Raw genomic sequence first — 25,000 nt, forward strand, 5'->3', positions numbered from 1 at the left:
TAAATGATATTGGCGCCTTGACCTAAACCCAACAGGGAGTCGTCCATATTTAATTTAAGGTGCCATTTTAGTCACTTTTTGGTTATTTTTATTCTTTGCACTTTCGCGAACTCCTCCAAAGCCATTTATCGTATCAACTTCAAACTTGCACGTGCAGGACCCGGTCAAAGCTTGCAGCTTTAATCAGGGGTTATTATTATTATTATTATTATTATCATCCTGCTTTTTGCACGGCTATGTATTAAATAAATGAATAACTTGACGCTGGATGTTGATTTGAAGTGATGTTAAAACGAGCATACGTAGGTGACTCTGCATCTGATAAATAAAACACTTTGATTTTGACTGTTGTAACTACATAAAAAAACTTTGCCCGGCATATAACTAAGCTGTTAAATGTCATTGATGTTAAATTGGATGTTGACATCAATATTGAAATGAATCACGCTGAATGGGACGTTGGGTGTTTTTGTACCGATGTCCGAATTTAGCTCTTCAGGCATTAGGTTTTTTGTTTCAACGTAGTGTCACAAGGTGGCGGAACCAGATAATGTTAGCAAGAGCACGTACGATGGATATGACACCGGGAGAAGAAGTGGTTGCCCGTGGCAACAGTCGTTATTTCTGAATAATGACCGCTATTGACCAATCAGAATCCCTATCTCTCCCTCCCCCTCTCTCTCTCCCTCCCTGTCCAGGGGATTCACGGACCAGCTGCGTAAGATCTCTAAGGATGCTGGGATGCCCATCCAGGGCCAGCCCTGCTTCTGTAAATACGCCCAGGGAGCCGACAGCGTGGAGCCCATGTTCAGACACCTGAAGAACACCTACTCGGGGCTGCAGCTCATCATCGTCATCCTGCCGGGGAAGACGCCTGTTTACGGTACCGGAAAGTCAAAATGGACTTTGTGCCATTGTCAGCCATCTTGTGCGGCCTGGTAGACCGGTAGTCAAGCTGTGTGGCATTCCTCGCCATCTGTTTGGAAATCTATCTAACGTTCAGTGCATCTCAGTCAATTCTAAAAGGACTACAGTTCGGCAACTTCTTCTTGTCAGTCGTGGCTACCAGAAGATGATGCATGGTTGCCAACTTGACAATCACTTTTTAAAGTTGGCATCAGGCCCTGGTCCTAACAGGAAACGGGGGAAATTTTGCTGCATTTTTTTTTTGCCATTGGAGATTTCTAACACGCTTCTATTTAAAAAAAAAAAAAAAAAAAAAAAAAAAAAAGCAGCAAATCATGTGATGTTGATATTAATCAATACTAGTGTCCTGTTTTAGTTTGGTATTAGACCCATATGTGGTAACAGTATCTGCTTTAAATACATTTTAATGCTTTAAACGTCCATTCCGCTATAGTCTTGTTTGGAAGGGGACGGGGATTTCTTGTGTTGGAAGCGCCACCTAGTGGGCATGCAGCGTGGTTGACAGGATAGTGGTGTAGTGCGGTGGGATGATTTCATTCAAAAAGCTTGAATCGGGCCGTGAAGCAAAGTGGGAGAACAGCACAGTGACGCTGCAACGCGACTCCCCGCAGCGGAGGTGAAGCGTGTGGGCGACACCCTCCTGGGCATGGCCACCCAGTGTGTCCAGGTGAAGAACGTGGTGAAGACGTCCCCCCAGACGCTGTCCAACCTCTGCCTGAAGATCAACGTCAAGCTGGGCGGCATCAACAACATCCTGGTGCCGCACCAACGGTCAGCGCCGCCGGGCTCCGTCGTCTCGTCTCTCACTTTGGTTCTGTTTTATTTTTATTTTATTAAAAAATATGTTTTTTTTTTTAAACTTCCTGTTTCCTCCCCAAGGCCGTCGGTGTTCCAGCAGCCGGTGATCTTCCTGGGGGCCGATGTCACTCACCCCCCGGCGGGCGACGGGAAGAAGCCGTCCATCGCAGCGGTGCGTCCGCAGAGCCTGAAATATATAATATTTGCATTTATTTTTCGAATCAGGACTGAGATTCATCCAGAATTAAAAAAACAATAAATAATAATAAAACAAAATAAACAAATAAATAAATAAATAATGCTCAAATGCTTCATTTGAGATGAACTCGTTCCAGACGGGGGCGTCCTGGACTCATCCTGTCTATAACCACTCTTCTGTCTGGTCTTGGTGCTTCTTTCCTCTCTTCCCTCCCTCCCTCCCTCCCTCCCTCTCTCTACCTCCTCTGTGTCTCCCGCTGCCCTCTCTCCCTTCCTCCCTATCCTCTCTCCGCCTCCCTTCTTCCCCTGCTCCCTCCCTCCCCCACCCTCTCTCACTCCCCATGACCTTCCTTCCGCCCTCCTTCTCGCCTGCCCTCTCTTTCTTCCTCCATCGCTCTCTCCCCGCCTCCCTTTAACACCCTCCTCCCTCTCTCCCTCCCTCCCCCTTCTCTCTCTTCTTCCCTACCTTCTCTCCCTCTCCATCCCTCTCTCCCCTGCGCTCCCTCCCTCCTTCCTCCCCCTTCCTTCCTACCTCCTCTCTCCCTCCTCCCTCTTCTTTCCCTCTCTCCCTTCCCCTCCTTGCCTCCCTCCTTCATTCGCCCCCTTGTCCTCCCCCCCTCTCTCTCCTTCCTCTCTCCTTTGTCCCAACCCTCCTCTCTGTCCTTTCCTCTCTTCCTTCTTCCACCCTTCTCTCTCTGTCCCTCTCTCCATCCCTCCCTCCTTCTCTCCTTCCTTCTTCCCTCCTTCTCTCTCTCCCTCCTTTCCTCCCCCTCTCTCCCTCCTTCCTTTCTCTCTCCTTCCTTCCTTTCTGCTTCCCTCTCCCTCCCTCCCTGCAGGTGGTAGGCAGTATGGACGCCCACCCCAGCAGGTACTGTGCCACGGTGCGGGTCCAGCGTCCCAGGCAGGAAGTGATCCAGGACCTGTCGTCCATGGTGCGGGAGCTGCTGATCCAGTTCTACAAGTCGACCCGCTACAAGCCCACCAGGATCATCTTCTACCGGGACGGTGTCTCCGAGGGCCAGTTCCGACAGGTCCGTCCTCCTGGAACTCTCTGGACCTGCACGCCTCATCTGAGTTCATATGATAGTGATGTCATGACCATATGATCAGTGTCCCAAAAATACAGCTATTATATTTTACTATATTTATTTATATCTATGTATTTACATATCATATATTGTCTATTATATTTGATATATTGATATTTGGATATTACATATAGTTTAATTCAATATAATATTTTTCTGGATTCTGTGTGTGTGTGTGTGTGTGTGTGTGTGTGTGTGTGCGTATATAGTATATATCTTAGTGTATTTATTAGTATATACTGTATGTATCTTTGTGTATATCTCAGTGTATATCCTAGTATATATCTCAGTACTGTATATATCTCAGTTAAAATCTAAGTACCACGTGCGAACATTAGAGTATTTTTTGAGCTCATAGAGCTTGTGCGTAATCACCGGGCGTCATGACATTTCACTGCATATATGTACGACCGTATGTATGTGACAAATAATCTCTTGAACTTGAACTATATCAGTATAAATCTTAATACATATCTCAGTGTATATCTTAGTAGAAATCTCAGTATGAATCTTAGTATATATCTAATACATATCTAAGTACACTGTATATGTATATCTCGGTATGTATATGTTAGTATATATCTTAGTATATATCTCAGTATATATCTTACTATATATCCCAGTATATATCTTAGTATATATCCCAATACATACCTTAGTATATATCCCGATATATACCTTAGTATATATCTTGATATATATCTCAGTGTATTTCTCAGTATATATCTCTGTATATATGTGAGTATATATCTCAGTATATATGTTAGTATATATCTTAGTATATATTCCAGTATATATCCCAGTATATATCATAGTATATATCGCAGGATATATCCCAATATATACCTTAGTATATATCTTGATATATATCTTAGTATATATCTCAGTATATTTCTCAGTATATATCTTAGTATTTATCTCCGTATATATCCCAGTATATATCCCAGTATTTATCTCCGTATATATCTTGCTGTGTTCTCTCAGGTGCTGTACTACGAGCTGCTTGCCATCCGGGAGGCCTGCATCAGTCTGGAGAAGGACTACCAGCCCGGCATCACCTACATCGTGGTCCAGAAACGCCACCACACACGCCTCTTCTGTGCCGACCGCAACGAGAGGGTGAGCACGCACGCATGCGCACACATCCACCATTTACTTTAAGTCGTGCCAAAGCAGAGAACATTATGGGCATTTCAGCTTCTGGATAAATATGTAAAAGCCTCCAGTGTTCTGTCAACAGTAGTTTTCATGTAAAGTAGCATCAATATGAACAGAGTTGATCTTCTCCCGAACGCTTCCTGTTCCCTCCTCGTTGCAGAGGAAAGTCTCGGGGCGTGCGAGTGAGACCGCGCGTTACAACCTTTTTTCGCAGAAGCTTTTAACGTGATTAACTTGAGTCATGGCCACGGTGATGTACAGTAGAAGGAACCATTAGCGACACACACGCAGGATGAGTCCATTTCGGCGGACATAAAAGTCATCCAGTGTACTGCGCGCGTGTCCTGTGTGTGTGTCGGACGTCAGCGGAGGCCTTCTAATCGACCCCCTTAATTACACTTTATTGTCGGTTAATCCTCTCCCCCTCCAAACTCCTGTAATTATGTTCGATTAAAGCATTAGGGGCCCGGCTCTAAAGTGGCTCTTCGGGGCCTTGCAGCTGGGCCATCTGATCTACAGTACGGAGCTGCAGAGTCTCTCTCTCTCTCGGGCATGGGGCGTTCTAATTGGTCGACTGGGAAGGGGTAAGCTGTTAGCCGACGCCTCTTGGTCCATTTGTGAAGCCGAGGTCCATCAACAATTTACTCACTTCCTGAAATGGTCAAATTAAATCTTCCACCTCGACGGGTGAATGGACGACTGTCCGTCCTGTCCGGGTGGCCTCGCCTCCGTCTGTTTTCAGGTAAGAGAAGAAAGAAACTATGCTACATCACGGTATCAAAGGCCTTCACAAGCTTCACATGTGACCTAGAAATCAACGGCTTCCCTGAATCTTAACCTGGAGAAGGGGAACCTTGAGAGGGACAACCAGGCTGCAATGGCTGCTGAGAGGACAATGTGCTTGGTGCCTGGTGGTCATCGCTTCCATCGTGGTTTCTACGCAGCGCCACAAGACGGCCAAAGCATGAAGGCCGAGCGTGAGAAGCGGTTGCCCGTAGCAACGGCCATTGACAGATTAACAGGCGGTCATTATTCAGAAACCACTTGCCGCCGATTGCCGCTGTTGACCAATCAGAACAGAGTTATTCCACGGAGCCGCACGATAAAACACCAAAAACGATGTGTGTTGACCTTTGACCTTCGACCCTTGGCGTGTGTCCTCAGGTTGGACGCAGTGGAAACATCCCGGCTGGAACCACGGTGGATACGGACATCACGCACCCTTACGAGTTTGACTTTTACCTCTGCAGCCACGCAGGCATCCAGGTAGCTCGGCCTCTGCAGCTGGCGGAAAAGAAGGAGCAGCAGTTTGTTCATTTGTAAAATGTATATACACACACCACTAACTTTAATATGAATAATTATTCTATGATGTTAGGCGTTATGATAAGTAAGGTATAATGTCCAGTCAGCTGGTCATTATCGGCAAAATAACCCCCGACAGGGTTATCGGGTCTCACTCTGAAGGGCGTTATGTTGCGATAACGACCGGCTGACTGGACATTTTCCGGCTTATCACACGGCTACCTTCTAAATAAATGAATACACTGACACAGAATTTTGATTTGATACCATCTTATAACCCGTCGGTCAAAATCCGCGTTCATCTCTTCTGGTCTTCCGTTTCTATGTAGCGTCACAAGGTGGCGGCACTCGCTGGTGTTGGCATCGGCACGTAGGTGGAGCGATACGAGGGTCATAACTGAGCGCTGATTGCCACCAATGACAACGGAGTGTTCCTCACAGCCATTTCATATGAATTATTATTCCGCATTATTGGGCTCAAAGCGGCGCAATGTGTAACTTTGTGGTACAGATGATGTGGTAGAGAGAGCCACGCCGCGTCGGGCACCGTGGGAAAACGTATCACGACAGGCGTCTTCTGGGTCTAGTTTCTGCTCCCTGTGGAGGGGGTCTGATGGTGGCGTGTTGTTCTTCAGGGCACCAGCCGCCCGTCCCACTACCACGTCCTGTGGGACGACAACTGCTTCACCGCCGACGAGTTCCAGCTGCTCACCTACCAGCTGTGCCACACCTACGTCCGCTGCACGCGCTCCGTCTCCATCCCGGCGCCGGCCTACTACGCCCACCTGGTGGCCTTCCGCGCACGCTACCACCTGGTGGACAAGGAGCACGACAGGTGAGGAGGAGGTGGAGAAATAGGTGGAGGAGGTGGCGGTGGTTTCCCCACACAGGTTTCCAATCCTGTTCGTGGCGATGATTTCTCTCCAATTTCCCTCCAGGAATGAATAGAGCATGCATCTCTCTAAAATACCAAACTCTATAAATGTTGAGGGTCCAGAGCCACAGCCCTAAACTACTGAGTGTCCTCAGTAAATACACAAAGAACGAGATCATTTGCAGCCGGTCGGTCATTATCTGTAAAATATTTTGCCATAATGACCAGCTGGCTGCACATTATTCTGCTTATTACATGTCTACTTATTAAATAAATGAATGACCTGACACCGAATAGCAACGGAGATAACCCTGCAACCATGTAGGAACTAATCCCCCTCTCCCCTGGTAGTCCGTTGTAGTTTCTCTGTTGCGCCACAAGATGACGCCACTAGCAACCGCATGTAGGCGGAGCGATATGAGGGACGTGAAAATGTCGGCAGCGTTAGTAAAAAGGGAACTGAGCTGCTGATCGCCGCCGTCGACCAATCAAGATGGAGTACTAATGAGCGCGTATCATATGTATCGAGTAAAGTAAAATCCTCAACTTCTGAAGCTGAACTTGAGCGGCCGCCGCGTTCATTTTCACTCTGGGGGGCATTCGGCTGACGCTAAGCGCCTCCTCCTCCTCCTCTCTTCCCAGCGCCGAGGGCAGCCATGTTTCGGGTCAGAGCAACGGCCGGGACCCCCAGGCGCTGGCCAAGGCGGTGCAGATCCACCACGACACGCTGAGGACCATGTACTTCGCCTGAGCTCCACCTCATCATCACACACACACACACGCACGCGCTCACACACACGCACGCGCGCACACACACACACACACACACACACACACACACACACACACACACACACACACACAAACCCCCACCCACCACAGCCTCCAGCCAATCCGGACCTGACACTGTGCAGAGGGAGGAAGTCCGACACACTGGACGGAGGGAGTGAATGCTGCTTTTAAACAAAATAAGAGAAACTCAGCACTATTATGCAATATTAAACCAGCCAACTATTTAATGTCCCCCCCCTCCGCCCCCATCCCACTCCTTGGTTTCCACCCCCGCCCCCCGTCCCCCGCCCCCCGTCCCCCTTGCCATAACGTTAGTCTTTGACAGTACCTCAAGCCAGTTTCAGCTGCAGCACTTTTTTATTTTTTATTTTTCCTGTGTCGTTTGGTGGTTGTTGTTGTCGTTGTTGTTGTTGTGTTTTACGGTCGTCACGGGGACGGCTCCATATTCCGACGGTTTCCGTTTCGGGGTGACCGTGGCGCGTCGCGCCGCACTTCTGCGCGGTTTGCCACTGTTTATTTTTTTTAATTCGATTTTTTTCTTTTATTATTTAGTTGTTCCATGTCCAATCTTTGAGCCAGTGTTGCCAGTTTTTGTTTTTTTTTATCAGCGGCGTAGGGAAACAACCTTTTTGGTTGTGAGCGCGGTGCCACCTGCAGGACGGCAGGTTTGAATCATCCACTCAAACTCCAGGACGAAGTGTTCAAAGTGTGTGTTTACCTTTTCTGCTCAGCGTTTTCATTCACGTCCAGCGATGTCTGCTGTGGTACAGCGAACATCGGCAGGTGCTAGAACATCCGTCGCTCCACCGCCACCAGCCGTGGAGCTCCGTGCGTTTCCTCCGTTTGAAAATGCTCGTAAGGTTACTAATAATTTACTTCAAATAATAACATTTTTTTTTTTTTTTTTTTTTTGCCTTTTTTGCCTTTTTACTTTTACATATTTCTGAACGCTCTCGGGCGTTCAACGTGGACGCCCTCCGCTGCCCTGGTCCTCTCTTTCTCCCCCCCCCCCCCGCTTCGTGTTGAGTTTCGCACCGCTGGGAGTTGCAATCGTAGGCCTTCGGAAGACGGGCGGCGTCGACGGTTCCCTCCGGCGCAATAACGGGTCATCGGGAGAACGCGGAGATCGGGCGGAGGCTGGAAGCGCCGGCGGTGGAGCCCGTCGGACGGACGAAAAGTCTACGAAAGTGGAGGGAGGAGGCGGGTTGTTACTGTCGGCCCCTGACGGAGGAGCGATCTTATATCTTCGCAGCATGGCTGGAGAATGTCACCATCTTTAAACTTGTGGTGATTTTTACCTGAACGTATGGGCCGCGCGGCCCCCGGCATGTAGAAAACAGAACGAAGGAGAACGCGTCGAACATGAAAAAGCCTCGTGGGCGGACAAGAGTTGTTGGGGTTTTTTTTTTTTTTTTTATTCCCATGGCGATCACAAGGTGGAGCGGCGCGGCCCTGGAGAAGCCTCTTAAGTGCCTGGTTAGAAGCGAAGGGATTAGAGATCGGAAGGGTGTGGGGGCGGCGACGTCAGCGCTGGCGTCCTGGCAAATTTGTTCCAAGTCTGACGAGAGGACGACCTCTCCTCTGATACGAGTCGCCACTAAAAGCTTTGAACGTGACACAAACCTCCTTTTTACTGACTCTTCAAAACATCTCATTGTGACTCAAGTGGAACATGTAAATGTGCGTGTCCTGTTTATATCTTGAGTTCCTCTTTGGTTGGTGTCAGCTGCTCTTGTTGCTCGGCTGCTCCATTGTCACCGTCGTGGCTAAATGTGTCTGTTGTTAAACCTGGTATCAACACGGCCGCAGCTGCTACGTCTTGCTCGTGCTTAAAGAGGCCAGTTCGACGGAGGCTTCCGTGCCGAGCCGGGTCGGGGGGGGGGGGGGGGGGGTGTCAGCCGTGGGTCGGACGGGGTCGCGGTGAGTCCGGGGCCGGAGCCGAGGTCGCCGGGGCCGGAGCCGAGGTCGCCGGGGCGGCGGGCGCAGCCCGGAGGCGTCCGACTCCGCTCTGGCGCGGCGACGAAAGGGTTCGTCTCTTCCGTCAGAGAGCCGGTTCCCGGCGAAGGGATCCGCGGGGGGTTCCAGGGCGCTTGTTTGCTTTGGCCGCGGGCGCTCGGTGGGACGCCGAGTCGGTTTCGGCGACTCGTTCATGACTCTTCACAAAGGGGGGGACTTTGCGTTTGCAAGGAGGGCGGGATCCCCCTGGGCTGCCCCGACACCCTCTCCCCGTTCGCCGTGTTCCATTTCAAAGGCGAAGACGTCGGACGTCTCTGTTCCTCGTTTTCCTCATCGCAGAGAGGATTGAAGGTTCTGCCCGAGTCAAAAAGTCAAGCTGGTGTTGTTCACCGTAGCCCGTCGGGTGTGACTTTGGGAAACAATGCAGCACAAGTGGCGATGGAGTTGGAGTGAGCGGAAAATCACTCAAATCCCCAAAATGACCACCGCCTGGCTCTGTGTGTGTGTGTGTGTGTGTGTGTGTGTGTGTGTGTGTGTGTGTGTGTGTGTGTGTGTGTGTGTGTGTGTGTGTGTGTGTGTGTGTGTGTGTGTGTGTGTGTGTGTGTGTGTGTGTGTGTGTGTGTGTGTGTGTGTGTGTGTGCGCGGCTCCTTGTGAGTTTGTTGGACAGAGTTTTAAAAAGTCAAGAAAATCAGCTGCACTAAGAGAGGCATGTGCCCCCCCCAACACAGGCGTGGTGCTATTCTCTCTCGATCCCGGAGCCTCCTCCAGCCACTGCGTGGTGGAGGCTGAGAAAACACGGCTGGGTCTTCAACTTACAATGTGCGTACTGTGGCCCCCCACGGAGGGGGGGCCTCGCCTGGAGGAGCTCTAGTTTTCAAACTGTACCACCCTCTACGGTTCCTTTGGTAAAGCCAGCGGCAGCGTTGGGCGGTACAGTGGTGAGGACGCAGGGTTCGGCTTTCTTTAGCGGTTGAGCCCAACCGCTCGTTCGCAAAAGCCTTTTTAAAAGCCAGATTGAAAGTATATTTGTATGTTTAAAAAAAATAATAATAATAATAAATAATAATAATAATGTAATGCACACCACTTATTTTTGCTAACAGAAAAGTTCTAAATATTGTAGTGAAGTCTATTAATCTTAGTAATAATTGTGTCATAAGTGACGCTTATGAAGTATAATAGTTTTATTATTGCAGTAGACGGTTGTGGCTGTGTCGCCGTTGAACGTGCCTCTGTGCGACGCCGTTGTCGGGCCTGTTGTACTGTTATGATGGAGACGTGGACTTGCAATCCCTGACTTTTAAAACAAAAGAAACAAGGTGACAGACCTTTTGGGAGGCTTACTTATACAGCCTCGCTGTCGTGGGCGTGAGCGGCGGCCCGGGTGTGGGCCCTGTCATCTCGTCGGCCGCCGCCGCGCGCCCTCTGCTCCTCCCGGCCGATGGGTCAGCGTGGGTTCGAGCGCGGACCGCGGCGGGTCCTCGCCGAGGAACGGGGCCGTTTTTTGTTTTTTTTTGTTGTTGTTCCGAACACATGTTTACATAGCAGATGTGTTTGCCTCGCTTGAAATAACCGGCTGGAAAATGTCATCATGACTGTTTTTACAAATGTTGGGGAGTGATTACGTGAGCTCGTCAGACCGTCAGGAGTCTGTTGAAGCTTATGAAAAAAAGGTCTTACGGCATAGCTTGACGTGTAGAATTCTTTATTTGTGCTTTCCCGCGGGGTGGCGTCTCACAGCGTGGGGGCGGAGGCTGGGCCTGTGTCTTTCATCTCACATACAATGTGTTTGGCGAGGCGTGGGGGGGCGGGGTTGTCGCGTGTGCCTCGGCGCCACGGAAGCGTCTGAACCGACTGTGACCTCACAGGAAACGTAGCACAGTCAACTCCACCAGCCCCCCCCCCCGCCCCCCCCCCCCCCCGTGTCCAACAGCCAACAAGATATCGCCGATTGCGGTGGCTCCCTGTTGGGGTGGGGTTTGGCGGGCGGAGGGTCGGGCCGGGGGCCGGTAGCAATGGCGCGAGAAAGGGTCCTCAGAAAGTGCCTTTCCATTTGATGGTGCTGTCAAACGATAGAGGAAATGTAAGCGTCGAGCACGTGCGCGGTCTGCTGTTGTCAAGCGTCGGCCGCTGTGTCCGCACACTCGCTGGGCGCCTTTTTAAACGTTTTATTTTTCCTTTTTTTTGTCCCCTCGGGGATGGAGGTGGCGTTTTTCCTGGAAGTAGAAAACGGGCCGAGTGTACGTGGTCGAAGCTCTGGCTTTGAGTCTTGGAGCTCTGGTGTTCTGGTCGGTACAGTGGAACGTGGGTGGGGGTTGGGGGGTTGGGTTGGGGCGGGGGGGGGTTAATGAATGACAAACCTAGCACAGCACTTTATAGACTGCCACTCAAACCGGGACCGGGGTTCTGGCTCCCTGTTCGTCCCGGACCCCCCCCCCCCTCCACCCACGGGGGGCGGAGGCCGATCAAAAGGCGGCGACGTGGAAAGGGACGGGGTCACCGAAGCAGGCAAAGGGGTCTGTGAGTGTGACTTAAAACCAACGGCTCCGGAGATGCCACCTCCACCCTCAGAGAGACCGCTGGGGCTGGGTGTCGCACCCAGAGAGGAACCATCGACTCAGTGTAGAATGAATTTGGGGAACGCAGCGTTGCGTAGTGACAGGTGGAGGAGAGAACTGGAGGTGTTTCCCCCTTGTTGTATTTGGGCATTGTTGTTGTTGTTGTTGTTTTTTTGTTGTTGTTTTTTGAGGTAAAACCGACTGATCACGGTCTTATAAATGAATAGAGAAGCTCCTCCACCTGTGAAGGTGGTTCACCGGGGGCGGTTTGGCGGACACAGGTTAAACCCGGTCTCCAACCAAACCCCAACCAAACCCCAACCAAACCTCGCTTTCAGTCCGGACGAAGCGAAACAGCCTCAGAATCAAAGAGGAGGTTTCCAGCTGACCTGGCTCTAAATGAAGCTTCAAATGAAGCCTTTGGGTGAGGGGGCGTGGCCTCCAGGTCCACCAGGCTGATCTGGACCAGGACCTCGGTCCAGGACTTCCTGCTCCGGAACTAATTCCTCTCAAGGTTGAACTTTTTTAAAAATTCTGTATTCGTTTGATTCCGTTTTTGATTCAGACGAAACCCCGTCTGCGGAGCCGCCCCACGGAGAAAGATATCCGGCAAAGTATAGTTTTGGGAAATCGGCATTAACAAGGAATGAATGTAGTAGAATGAAGTATTTGGGGGGGGGGGGGGTTCAGACGCAGCGACGCCCAGCCCCAGTCGCCCGCGGTGACACCGCGTCGCCCGCAGTGACGCCACCACCCGTGGTTCTGTGGGACGCCGTTGGTCCGCGGCACCAAAACCCTCCCGTCGAGAATGTCAAAAAGACTCAAACTCTGCACCTCACGTACCTTGGTATGCTGCGTATGTTCGACTACATGAGAGAAAACTGCAAATATTGCTTTTATTACAAACAGTATAATGCTTGAGTCATGCTCGATATTCTTATTCTTATTCTTATAACTATTTTAGAGACAAAAGACGTGTAACTGTAACATATACTTTTGTTTTGTCTTAACACTTATCCAAACAAAAAACACACACACATATATTGTGTATATATATAATATATGTGTGTGTGTGTGTGTGTGTGTGTGTGTGTGTGTGTGTGTGTGTGTTCTTGAGCCAACTTTATTTTGTTGTCCTATTTAAATGTGTTGTTTTTTAAATATATAAAATATATATGCGAAATATTTTATGCTGTATTTATTGAGATTGCATATATATATATATATATATATATATATATATATATATATATATATATATATATATAAGCGGCTGGAGTCTCCGCGTCACGTTGTAGCCTGGGTTTTCGGGGGCTGGAGGGGTGGAGTCAGGTGGACGAGGCCTTAACTCCTCCCCCTTCGCCGACCAAGCCTTATTCTCCCTTAACACGCAAGCACAACGATATGGCGGAGGGAGGCGGAGGAGGCGGAGGAAGGGGAGGCGAAGGAGGCGGGGGAGGCGGAGGAGGGCGCTCGGTGGCACTTGACCCAGCCCTCTCGTTGGGGTCAAAGGTCAACTTGTCAGCCCTCCATGCCGCCTTCATCCCTGTTGGCGGCCCTCCGAGCTCCTCCGGGACACGAGGAGGGCGAACCTCCACCCCGACGCCCTCCGCCTCCACCTCCACCTCCACCGCGTCGCGAGGGATCCGTCTCTGAACCGCGCTCCGCCCCAGTGTCGGAGTCGCGGACCCTCTAAAATGCTGACGCTGCTAGTTTGTGTGTGAGCGCTGGATCCTGGGCCCCCCTGGGGGGAGGGGGAGAGGGGCATTGTGGGTAAAGGCACAAGGAGAAGAAACAAGAGAACCAGACGACGACGACGACAAGAACCATGTTGACCGGGGTGTGAATGTAGCCACGGCAACGCTTCACCTCCTCTTGTACCTGTTGCCTTGTTTGTTTTTGTTTGTTTTTGTTTGTTTTTTCTCGTTCCGCGGCGGCCGCTCAAGCCTCGGCCTCACGTGAATTCCGTGGGTTCTCTCGCATCCTTATCAGACTTTCACAGCGACTTTGAGGGTCCCTGTGTTCGGGAGACCCCGTGGGCCCCTCCCCCATAAACCACTGAGCGGTACTAAACGGACTTAACGATGTCTGGACGCGTGCGGCGGTGTGAGTTTTTTATTTTTTATTTTTTTTTATCTCGTTTCAAGAACATGTGTTTTCACGGATGTAGAGCCGGCTTCACACCAAATCCAAAATCGCATACGACAGTCGGACCCACCCCCCGGTGGGCGTCAGATGAGCTGCGTCTGAGTTTTGCGCCGTCGCGACAAAATGGGAGCGTGGGGAAAATAGATATTTTTTACTCCAGTGCAACAGCGACTGGTTGGCTGAGCTGGACGTTGAGCTGGACGTTGGACGTTGAGCTGGACGTTGAGCTGGACGTTGAGCTGGACGTTGAGCTGGACGTTGGACATTGAGCTGGACGTTGAGCTGGACGTTGGACATTGAGCTGGACGTTGGACATTGAGCTGGACGTTGAGCTGGACGTTGGACGTTGAGCTGGACGTTGGACATTGAGCTGGACGTTGGACGTTGAGCTGAACGTTGAGCTGGACGTTGGACGTTGAGCTGAACGTTGAGCTGGACGTTGGACGTTGAGCTGGACGTTGAGCTGAACGTTGAGCTGGACGTTGGACGTTGAGCGCGGCCTTTGTGTGATCCCTTCACGTCAGTTTCACATTGATCGTTCCAAACGTTTGGGTACCGATTGTAAATGAGCGTCACCCGCAAACCATGGAACTGTATTTCTAACTGTAATTGCTGTTTGTTTGCTGTTTTTTGATATAAATGTGGGTTGAACCGCGTGCGGCGGGTCGGAACGTGGAGTTTTTCGGGCGGGTGGGGTGTGTGGGGGGGGCGCGGGGGCTGTCAGCCCTTGTTTCCAAATCAAAGAAGCCCTCCATTCCAGCCGTGGAGCCAAACTGTTCTCAGCTTCAGTTTCCTCCGGCGTTTGCCCGATATATCAGATATCACAGCGTTTCCATTCGTCCATGAGCATTCCAGGAACGACAATGAACCAAATATTGCTACAGAGATTAGGCGTTCGATGCCCTTTTTTAATCCCAAGTGCACACGTTGGATTTTGACACTGTCCGTTAACTGACCGCGGGCTGGGGCGGTGATTCCATACCATAATGTATGCATTTGTTCCATTTGTTCCACATTCTAACGCACTCTCAACGTGTCATCAAGTTCCGCGACATAAACTGGAGGTTGAAGGTTGTGGGTCCCGTTGAGCAAGGCACCAGCAAACGGACGTGGATCGAATGAACGACCTTTCTCCGCCACGCGACCCGCGTCTCCATCCCTCTGTTGCGAACCTTGCTTGTGCCCGGAGATCACCCGTTTCGGTTTTTGAATCTGCCTCTTTGTTTTTTGTTCTTTTTTTTTTTCTTTTTTTTTGTATTTGATAACTCTCTTTTCCGTTGTTCGCCCTCTAGTGTCGCTTTGCTTCAGTTTGAAGTGTATATTTCACTAATACTTGCAATAAAAAGCTTTGCTCTAGACCCTGGGCGCATGTGATTATTACTGGAGATGTTCATGTTATCATATGAAATTAGTTTTCAAATATGAATAAATCAAAATCAGCTGAAGAACATATGATTTAATATTTTATATTAGCTGTTGATTATCACTGACAAAAAATATATAGATAGATAGATAGGTACTTAATTAATCCCCAGAGGGAAATTAGTGTCACAGCAGCTCACATAAAAAATACACAAAAAATAATAAAGCATTGGTATAAAAATCAAAAGAAAATGGCGATATGTAACTTTATTTTATTTATTATTATTATTTTTTTTACAAAGTAGTATTTTACACCCTGCTGTTCCGCCTCTGACCAGAGGAGGGCGCTGTTTAACCATGAACCCTCTGCTTCCTGAAGGGGGGGGTGGAGGCCTCCTTCTCTGGCCTCCAGCAGCCATGACACTTATCTGGAGGGTGGTGCCCGTGGTTTGGGAGGGATGAGGACGCCACAGGAAGCGGAGCCTCAGAGCTGAGCGGCGAGGGAAGTGTCGGACGCGAGGATGGAGGAATATGCAGACAGGGGTCATAAGGTCACCGTCCCCGAAGCGCGTTGGGCCCGTGTTGAATTTTGTTTTTTAATTTCAGTGTCTGGACTAAATTCCACTAATTTATCTGGCTACAGCAGTGGTGGCAAGTACTTGATGTTTCAAGTATCTGGAGTTATCAGATTGAGGTTGGGAGTTTATTCCACCAGGGCCATTTTCATGTACGAGGAATTTGTCACGGGGAAGATGGTTGGTTTAAAAAAAAAAAGAAAAGCATGAAAAGCTTAACTGTCAAAATAAATAAATAAATAAATAAATAAAATTTAAATTTAAGTAATAATAAAATAAAATTGGATAAAAAAAAAATCAAGTTAAAATAAAAATTGCCAAATATAAACAAACAAAAATACAAAACAGAAATAGTAACATTTATCAGATATAGTATATTGGGTGTATTTGGTGTTGATTCAGTTTCGCAGGCTTTGGACTTGTTATCCACTACATTTCAAAGCATAAAACCTTTTACTTTGCACCTTACTTTACTTTGTTGGGTTTTTTTTCTGTCAAACTGCTGATTTAGTATTTCTCATGAGGGTGGTGTCACACCCACAGAGTACTGGTTTTTTTTTTCCCCTAAATTCTAATCATCATGGGCATTGATCTGCAGAATAAAACCACAGAAGCACTTTACGAAACATTAAAGACTCCGTTGTACCAGGCCCCGCATTTGACGAGTATTTTCACTTTAAATACTTTAAGTCGATTCAAGAGCAAGTACTTCTAAACCTTTACTGAAGGCGCGAGCGCTTTCGAAGCAAAGTGAAGCGCTGCCGCCCGAGGACGACGCGAGGAACGTTCTCATCTAACCAGCGACGTTGAAAACATCCCCTCCGCCTTCCGGCGGCGGTGAAAAAGATGGTTCGAGGTGCAAGGTGACGTAGTTTCCTGGCAAAACCCAGGCGGAGCGGTCGCGTTCAGCGCCGCCTCCGCACACGGGAAGGTGCGCGGCCAAAAACGACTCAAGACACAATTACGATCAAATCAAATGGTGAAAATAAATCCGAGTATGAACAAATGTTATTATTTTCAATCAACTGATGCAGGACGTCCACCTGCAATGTGAGCCAGTAGGGGTGGGGGCCCCCCTCCCACACCACCGCCCCCACGCCGTCGCTGCCGCCCGCCATTTCCCCACGAGCGACGACAACCGAGACCCCAGTGAAACGAGGCGAGCGCAGGGAGGGGTCGCCGCCCTCGCTTCCCACGGACTTGCTGCTTTTCCCACGGAGGCCCGCAGCTTAAAGGTGCAGTTCGCACAATGGGCGGGAGGAGCGGACGGACGGCCATTGTGCTGCGGAGGCCGCGGGGAGCGCAGAGGGCCCTGATTATATCTAATGGCTTCTGGGGGATTATAATGGGCCAGTCACCACGTACAATACGCCGGGTGGTATTGTTCGCCGAGTTATACAACACGGGAGGGCTGACGTGGGCCACAACGGCAGCCTGCGGCGCCCGGGTTCAGACGTTCGTCCCGCTTTTCCTGGTTTTCCCTCTTTCTTCGTTGGGTCCTCGAGGTTTTTTTTTTTTTTGTTTTTTTTTCAGGGACAAAAATGATCAACGTTGAGGGAGGATTCATGCCCCCCCCCACCCCTTCCTTTCTGTGGGAGCGATGAATATGAATATATTTATAACAGACAGACAGACAGACAGAAAGATGGACAGATGGATAGATAGATAGATAGATAGATGGACAGACAGACAGACAGACTGATATATAGACAGACAGACCGATAGATGGACAGATAGCTACATAGACAGACAGACAGATAGACAGACAGACCGATAGAGAGACAGACAGACAGACAGATAGATAGATAGATAGATGGACAGACGGACAGACGGACAGACAGACAGACCGATAGATAGACAGACAGATAGATAGAAAGATAGATGGACAGACAGATGGACAGACAGGCAGACAGACAGACCGATAGACAGATAGACAGACCGATAGACAGACAGATAGATAGATAGAAAGATGGATAGATAGACAGACAGATAGATGGACCGACAGACAGACAGACCGATAGATAGATAGAGAGACAGACAGACAGATGGGGGGGGCTGCTCCTTTGCCCATTGATGTCCATGGTGGGTATATATTTTTGGTTATTATTTGAATTTTTTACTCTTAAGCCTGAGTCACGGCACACGCCACGGGGCGTCTCCAAATGACCGGAACGTAAACAGCGTCTACGTTTCCAAAAACAACAGGGGGCGCTTCCTCAGCCCCCCCCCCGGCAGATTGCCCTTCACTTCTTATTTTGAAAAGCGGCCCCTCTTCCCTCAGATCAGCCGTTCTACCGTGACGCTGTGTCAGTGGGAGGAGCCTCCCTCCTGGGGCCCCTAGCTCTGGGAGCCAATGGGATTCCCTTCTATGCACCCTGTGAACTCGAATTGACTTTGCCTCATCATTTCACCAAAATGTGTTTCTGAACAGATTGGAGGTGAGAAATAACCCAGAGCCCAGGTGTGAATCTTCATCATATCGGATCTACAAGGTCACCAAGGTTTGTTGCGCTTTTGCGGCTGACTCCGCTCCGGGACACCGCGCGTGGGGGATTTTTTGTTTCATTCAATTGGGAAACTTTGGATAATGAAATAAAATACAATATATAAAATATATACAACTACAATAGAAACACACTGATTTTATTGATTTTGTTTGCAGAAAGGATTTATTTTCTAAATACTTGCACATCCATCCTCTGCAGCTTCTTCACGGACGGTTTATATGAATTTCTCTTTCTTTTAAAAGATTTGTGCTGGTCTCTGCAGCCAACAGAGCAGCTCCCAGGCTTAGGGGCTGGTGGTTCCCCAGCCGTGGGTGGAGTTACTCAGGTGGAGGAGCTGTTCTAATTCTAGGACTGAGACACAAATCTGACCCGGACGGCTGGTAAAAAAAAACAAAAACAAAAAAAAACAACTGACTGGGTCGTATTTCACAGTGTGTGTCTTCGTAGAACCATTTGAGACCCAAATGTACGAGCGCATGCGCTGAAGAAGTGAGCGGTTCAAAACAGGCCCCCTGTGATGAGGCATCTTTTGAGATGCATGAAGGTGCGTTTCCCCAGTCTCACAGGAGCTAGGCTAGCTGAACCCCTCTGCGGCCTTGCGTTGCGCTAACACAGTTAGCCAGCAGCCCATCGCTATCCCCCTGCTGGACACAGGGATGAAAATGGTGCGAATCTGGGTGAGATGGACGCATGAAAAGGTTACTCTTTCGATTGCACGGTAAATTGCTGTTGGTGTGGAGCGAGTTTTTGCACCGAACGCAGTCTGTGTCTGTCCCCTATTATTTCAGCTGGAACTCCCGATGGAGGGAAGTTCCCCCCTCCAGGGGTCCGTGGTCACGTCCGGTCTGGAGGAAAAGGCCGAAACCCACCTACGTCCTACTGGGGAAGGGGGCGGCGGGTATAAAACAAGGATAGATTTGAAAAAAACCCCTCCAAACTATTCGTTAAAACTTCTTCTTTCGTCAATGGAAACGCTGAGTCGGCGTGTTCGGCTCACATTGCAGGTGGTTTATATATTGAAGGCAAATACAACACAAAGTAGATATCAACACAACAGCGTTCAACACGGTGTCTCTAAACTCCAGATCCAAGGTGGAGCTCGCTGCCCAAATCTGCGTCTCATTGTTCGATTATTTTACAGTTGACTCCCCATTGTTCCAGGGGTCGTGGGAGGGCCCGCTCTGTTTCCTCCCCGCTCCCCCACCGGGCAGGGCGTGGCGTTACGCTCGCTCTCTTCTTAAATGTTGTCGTCCAGAGGTTCCCGCAGTCGCTCTCCCCGGCCGCTGAACCGCCGGCGTCTCCTGAAACGCCAACAACGCACGAAATTAAGAAAAAAAAACCCTAAACAAACCTCAAACAAAGGTGGAAGGGGCTGAGGAGCGGGGCCTCGGTGTCGGGGCGCGGGGCCGTACCTCCACAGCAGGACGCCCAGCGCCGCCCCGCTCAGCAGCAGCAGCAGCAGCACCGCACACACCACGGCTGCCGCAGTGCCTCTGGGCTCAGTGTCGCACGGCGCTGGAGGCGGCAAACAAAGGCAGAGTCACATACGGACACTTCATTATATTATATGATGTCATATCATATCATATCGTATCATGTTATATTATTATATAATATTATATGATATTATATTATGTTATATTATATTATGTTATGTTATATTATATTATATTATATTATGTTATATAATATTATATTATATTATGTTGTGTTATATTATATTATATTATGTTATATAATATAATATAATATAATATTATATTATATTTTATTATATTATATTATATTTTCTTATGTTATATTATATTATATTATGTTTTATTATATTATATTATGTTATTATATGTATTATATTATATCATATCATATCATTATTTCATATTATATTATGTTAAGTTATTTGATTATATTATGTTATCTTATGTAATGTTATTTTATGTTATGTTATATTTGATTATATTTTATAATTTTTTATTTGATTATATTTAACTATAAAATTCGGCAACCATTCTGTCTTGTTTGCCAACTTAACTTGGCAACTACTTCTAAAAGTGAGTGTCAGGCCCTGTATCAGGACATTAAATCCTTTCTCGTGATATAAAACATTACAAGGTGTCTCGGTATAGTAGATTATATCACAACACCTGAGTGTTGGTAATAATGCTAAAAAATTAAACAGGAGCTGACGTGGGAGCCTTTACAGTCCGGCGAAAACAGACGGATCAACTCCCTGAGACATTTTGACCCTTCGGCCTCGCCCCTCGCGACCCGCTCCGGGGGCGGGTGTGGGAGCGGGTGGGGCCGCACGCCGCTCTCACCCGCGGTGTACGTGGCGGAGCTGTAGCCCAGCTTGTTCCTGACCACGCAGGTGAAGTGTCCGCAGAGCGTCCCCCCGGCGACCAGCAGCGTCTTGCCGTCCTCGGAGACGTTGCCCAGCGCCGGTGTGACGGTCGCCCGCTCATGCAGCCAGCTGAAGGCGGGGTCGGTGCCCCAGGCCTCGCCGCACACCAGCGACGAGTGCGACGCGTTGATGCTCACTGAGACGTGATGCACGGCCTCTGGGGAGGGAGAGCCAGAGGGTGAGAGGGAGTGAGGGCAAAGGGAGTGAAGGAGCGAGGGCGTGAGGGCGTGAGGGAGTGAGGGCCCGAGGGAAGGAGGGTGTGAGGGCGAGAGGGCGTGAGGGCGCGAGGGAGTGAGGGAGCAAGGGAGCGAGGGAGCGAGGGCGTGAAGGCGAGAGGGCAAGAGGGAGTGAGGGAGCGAGGGAGTGAAGGAGCGAGGGAGCGAGGGTGAGAGGGCGAGAGTGCCTGAGGGCGGGGCACTTTAAAGCTGTGTTTCAAGCCAAACTCGACCAAATGACGGTGATGAATGACGAGTGGATTGACGCACAGCAGACAAGCTCTGAGTTTTTCGAGTTAATTTTCGACCCTTTCTCTTCGCCAAGTGATTGGGCGTCGTACCCGCGGTGGAGGAGGGGGAACCGCCAGCGCCGGGCGGCGGCCGGGAACGAGCCGGTCGGGAAGCGGTTGTGCGAGCGGCGGCAGACGTAATGACCTGTCACGTCCGGCGGGCCGCCTGCGACACCGCGCGGGGCGGTTCCAAAACGCTGCTCTCCGTCGCGCCGGGCTCGCTAACTCTACAAATGGTTTCTCTCAGTGCCTCCGATGTTGCGTTGTCTTTTTACCCGTTCGCTCACGGACGGACTCTGACATTTCGCGCTAAACGGGCGGCCGTGCCGCGGAAAGAGCAGCGCTCAGTTCCGGCTGTCAAAAAGAATTTGGCCGAAAATCAGACGTAGCGGCAGATCGGGGGAATTATTCTTGGGACGATCGTTTAGGGAGCAAATAGAGTCTTCTGATTCGTTTGATTTGCGGAAATGTCACCGAACGCAGCCTCATAATGGAGGAGCCGGAGCAGACGTTGTGCATTTTCATGGAGAAAGGGAAGGTGGTGTAAGACGGAACGTCTATGTGAATATCTGCACCACGAGAGACTCCTTCTGAACGGGAAACGTTCCCACTCACACATGTCAAGGGATACTCGCAGCTCTGCACGCTAACCCGCCTTAGCTCAACGCAAGGCCGCGGATGGGATCAACTAGCCTAGCGCCTGTGAAATCGGGGAAATCCACTTTCCAGCAACTCAAAAAGCGTCTCGCTAAAAGAGCAGGTAATCAAATGAAAACACAAAACCAAACATTTAACCCGGGGCAAAAAAACCCCCAGTATCCCTTTATAGTCGACTTTCCATCCATTGTTGTTGGGCTCGTTGCTCCAAAAATGTCATATATTATGTCATACTGTCATACGGTTTTCAAAAGTAATATGATTACTTTACTTATTACTCCTCGCCAACAGTAATTCCTTACACTACTCCTTATATTAAGTTTCCGTTACGCCCCACAAAATTGGTGACCGCGTCGTTTCTCCTCAAAAATTCAGGCTTCCCCACGTGCCCCCCTGTGCAGGCGGTTTACTGTACACGGTGCCACCGACGAGACGTGGCCCACGCGGGGCCGGAGTAAATAGGAGGCGCGGTCCGGTTCAACCCAGGGCGCACGCCACGCGGAGGCGCACGCAGTGTTCGAGTGCCGGCGATAAATGTTGAGCTCACGCAGTTAAAGTCAAAGTCCCTGGACGTCCTTCTCATATTTCAAAACCAGAGGACGTGATACACGAGACGGTCATTACCCTGACATGTGACATTCACATGTCAGGGTAATCGCCGGTACGTGCCGGACGTGCACAAAATCGACAAAAGTAATGTTGTAACGAGTTATTTTTTTGCTGGTAACTGTAATGTTATTACTCAAATTGTATTGATTATTCCCAACAATACTTGTTACTGGGGGAAGTAGTATTATAACAGTAACGCGTCACTGCCCACTCTGCCCTTCATACATGTCGTGTGACTAGAGGCGCCGGTCCGGTACCGTATTCTCTCACGATGCAGTGCGCCGTGGTCTTGGCCCCCCTGCGGTCCACGACGGTCAAGGCGTACACGCCGCTGTCCGCCGGGCTGAACCCCTCCAGCCTCAGCGTCGCCCCCTGCTGGTCCACGCTCACGCGGCCGCCCGGGCCCCCGCCCGCGCACCGCGGGCCCTCGGCGGCGCACGACGCCAGCGTGACCTTGGCCGTCGACGCTCCGGCCTCGGGCTCCCGCTCCCAGGTCAGCGCGGACACCTCCTCCAGGGGTCCGTGGTCGATGCGGGCCTGCAGGGTCAGGCGGGAGCCCGGGATGACGTAGGAGGGCTCCTCGTTCAGGATGTGCACCGACATGCACTGGCACCCGCACGCCACTGGGGACAGAGATGGGATCGGTGGTGATGACCGTCACTAAAATATGGAGTCGTTACATCATGCAGTCCGAGCATCTTTGAGTCATAAAGCACGATATGACAAATCTATTCACTGCGATTCATTTTTAAACTGGACGTTAACCGGTAAATGGGACGTTGGGGGTTTTGATATTGATATTTGATACTGTTGTAGTTCCTTTGTAGTGTCACCGGGTGGCGCCACCAGCTAGTGTCGGCATTAACATGTCGGCGGAGTGATCCTGGGGACGTGAATCCAGGCGTTGAAGCGGTTGCCCGTGACAACAGCCATTATTAACAGCTCAGCGGTGATTAGTCAGAAATAACTGACCACCGATCGGCGCTATCGACCAATCCGCATCGAGTATTCCAACGAAGCGTGGGATGAAAAAAAATACTGCATTTTCACAAACATACACCATACAGGTACTGTCTGTACCAGTAAATGGAACAGACAGCGGCGACAACGACGGTTCCCCTGGGTCCTAAACACTACCTGCTCGTCCGTCGGTTCCGTCTCCTCTTTATTTATTCCTGTTATGGGCCTGCGGTGGGGTCTGCAGTCTCTCTCGGCGGACTCGGGGACCCCCCTGCGGGGAGAACCTCCACAGTCCCCCGGGGCCCCCGAACGTCGGTCTGGCGCTGCAAGCCGACGCCACGACTCAGTGCCGCTGTGCTGTTTGGCCGCTTCACCTTAAGTGGGGAGCGATTTAGACGGGATAGGAGGGTGGGAAACCCCTGGGTCTGGCCCGCACAGGGACCAGGGAGGACCCCTGCTGTGATCTACCTGAATTTGCGACAAGTTCTATTGAGCTAGGTCTGCGTCTGGTAAATGTAAATGCTAATTGGTCGGTTGGATTCTCAGTTGACAGGGGTGGACACATGAGTCGGAATATGATGTAAAAATAAAACTGATACGACTTTTGAGTTGTTTCATGAGCCATTCTTCCAGCCTAATACTGTAATTTATGATTATGTATCCGTCAGTGTTTCTGTTATGCCACGTCAAGCCGTGATTTATGGCCCACGACAGCCGTGCCTAATGTGGTATCCATCAAAGCCCATTAGTGTCCTAAAAGCTGTGTCAGAACCGCAGCCGACCAGGTAGGTTCCCAATTAATCATGTTCACACAGGCTGTTGCTTGTGCCTCGCAGATAAACATGGACGCTTCCTGCAATGCGGCCCCGGGAGTTCAAACGTCGTACGTCGAGAAGAAGAACGAGTTTCTGCGTGCGGACGTCACGTAAACACTTTGGGATCAACCTGAGTGACCAGTAATAAATCACCATAGAAATAAAATGCATTGTTAATATTATTATTATTATTATTATTATTATTATTATTATTATTATTATTACTTGCAGAAATGCAAGGTTCTGTCACACAGTCTTTTAAAAGCCAGTAAAGATCTGAGTAGTTTTTGAGTAAAGTTAATTTGGCCCAAACTTGTGAGCGTGTAATTTCATCAATACTTTTCATTCTATTTGGCAAGTGGTGGTGCTGCTTCTACTGGAGCACCACCTTCCCACCGGCTCCATGATGATGAGGCCTTACTGAAGAGAAGCAGAGCTCCGGCCCAACAGTGCAGGAAGCGCTGAAGATCCATGGCAGCTGTGGATGAGAGGGAGGGTGAGAGTGTGAGTTAATTTGTCTTGGACCCGTTCGAGAAGGCTGAGTTTCCTGTCGCCCTCCGTGTTTTAATTACACAACAACAACAACCGTCACCTTCACTCTGAGACTTCTACAGTTGTAGCTACAGTTTACTGACCACAACTAGCTGCGCCACTTTAGCAAATTCACTGCGGCTGTCTTTCACTTCTTGCGCGTGCCCGATCAGTGGCGGACCCCGCCACCGACAAGAGGAAACAGCCCACACTGCGTACATAACATGACATATGCAACGCAAATGTATTGAATGTCTGTTTCATATTAAATGCCA

At 49.7% G+C, this 25,000-nt stretch overlaps 2 protein-coding genes across 4 annotated transcripts in view; one reads left to right on the forward strand and one right to left on the reverse strand.

The window, feature by feature from the left end:
* Positions 1–7,099, forward strand: part of ago3a (argonaute RISC catalytic component 3a) — a gene marked incomplete at both ends in the record, with an annotated part of 23,729 nt that extends 16,630 nt beyond the window's left edge. Inside the window, 8 exons of the mRNA XM_080005781.1 lie at positions 699–883; positions 1,539–1,720; positions 1,805–1,897; positions 2,760–2,954; positions 3,996–4,130; positions 5,334–5,435; positions 6,110–6,309; positions 6,991–7,099. Of these exons, the coding sequence (XP_079861907.1) occupies positions 699–883; positions 1,539–1,720; positions 1,805–1,897; positions 2,760–2,954; positions 3,996–4,130; positions 5,334–5,435; positions 6,110–6,309; positions 6,991–7,099 (1,201 nt within the window). The remainder of the gene's footprint in view (positions 1–698; positions 884–1,538; positions 1,721–1,804; positions 1,898–2,759; positions 2,955–3,995; positions 4,131–5,333; positions 5,436–6,109; positions 6,310–6,990) is intronic.
* Positions 7,100–18,367: 11,268 nt separating this feature from the next.
* Positions 18,368–25,000, reverse strand: part of LOC307234035 (uncharacterized protein) — a 7,478-nt gene continuing 845 nt past the window's right edge. Inside the window, exons 2-7 of one of the 3 annotated variants that reach the window (XM_080005584.1) lie at positions 24,830–24,936; positions 24,616–24,672; positions 22,677–23,042; positions 20,566–20,805; positions 19,660–19,762; positions 18,368–19,548 (exon numbers count right to left, since the gene is read on the reverse strand). In XM_080005584.1, coding sequence (XP_079861710.1) covers positions 19,485–19,548; positions 19,660–19,762; positions 20,566–20,805; positions 22,677–23,042; positions 24,616–24,667 — 825 coding nt within the window. In that variant the 5' untranslated portion in view covers positions 24,668–24,672; positions 24,830–24,936 and the 3' untranslated portion in view covers positions 18,368–19,484. Of the gene's footprint in view, positions 19,549–19,659; positions 19,763–20,565; positions 20,806–22,676; positions 23,043–24,533; positions 24,673–24,829; positions 24,937–25,000 lie in introns of those variants that run through there. The other 2 variants (XM_080005583.1, XM_080005585.1) reach the window with 2 other exon arrangements.

This window comes from Zeus faber (genome assembly GCF_960531495.2).
Source record: "Zeus faber genome assembly, chromosome: 8".
In the NCBI taxonomy this organism is placed as follows: Eukaryota; Metazoa; Chordata; class Actinopteri; order Zeiformes; family Zeidae; genus Zeus; species Zeus faber.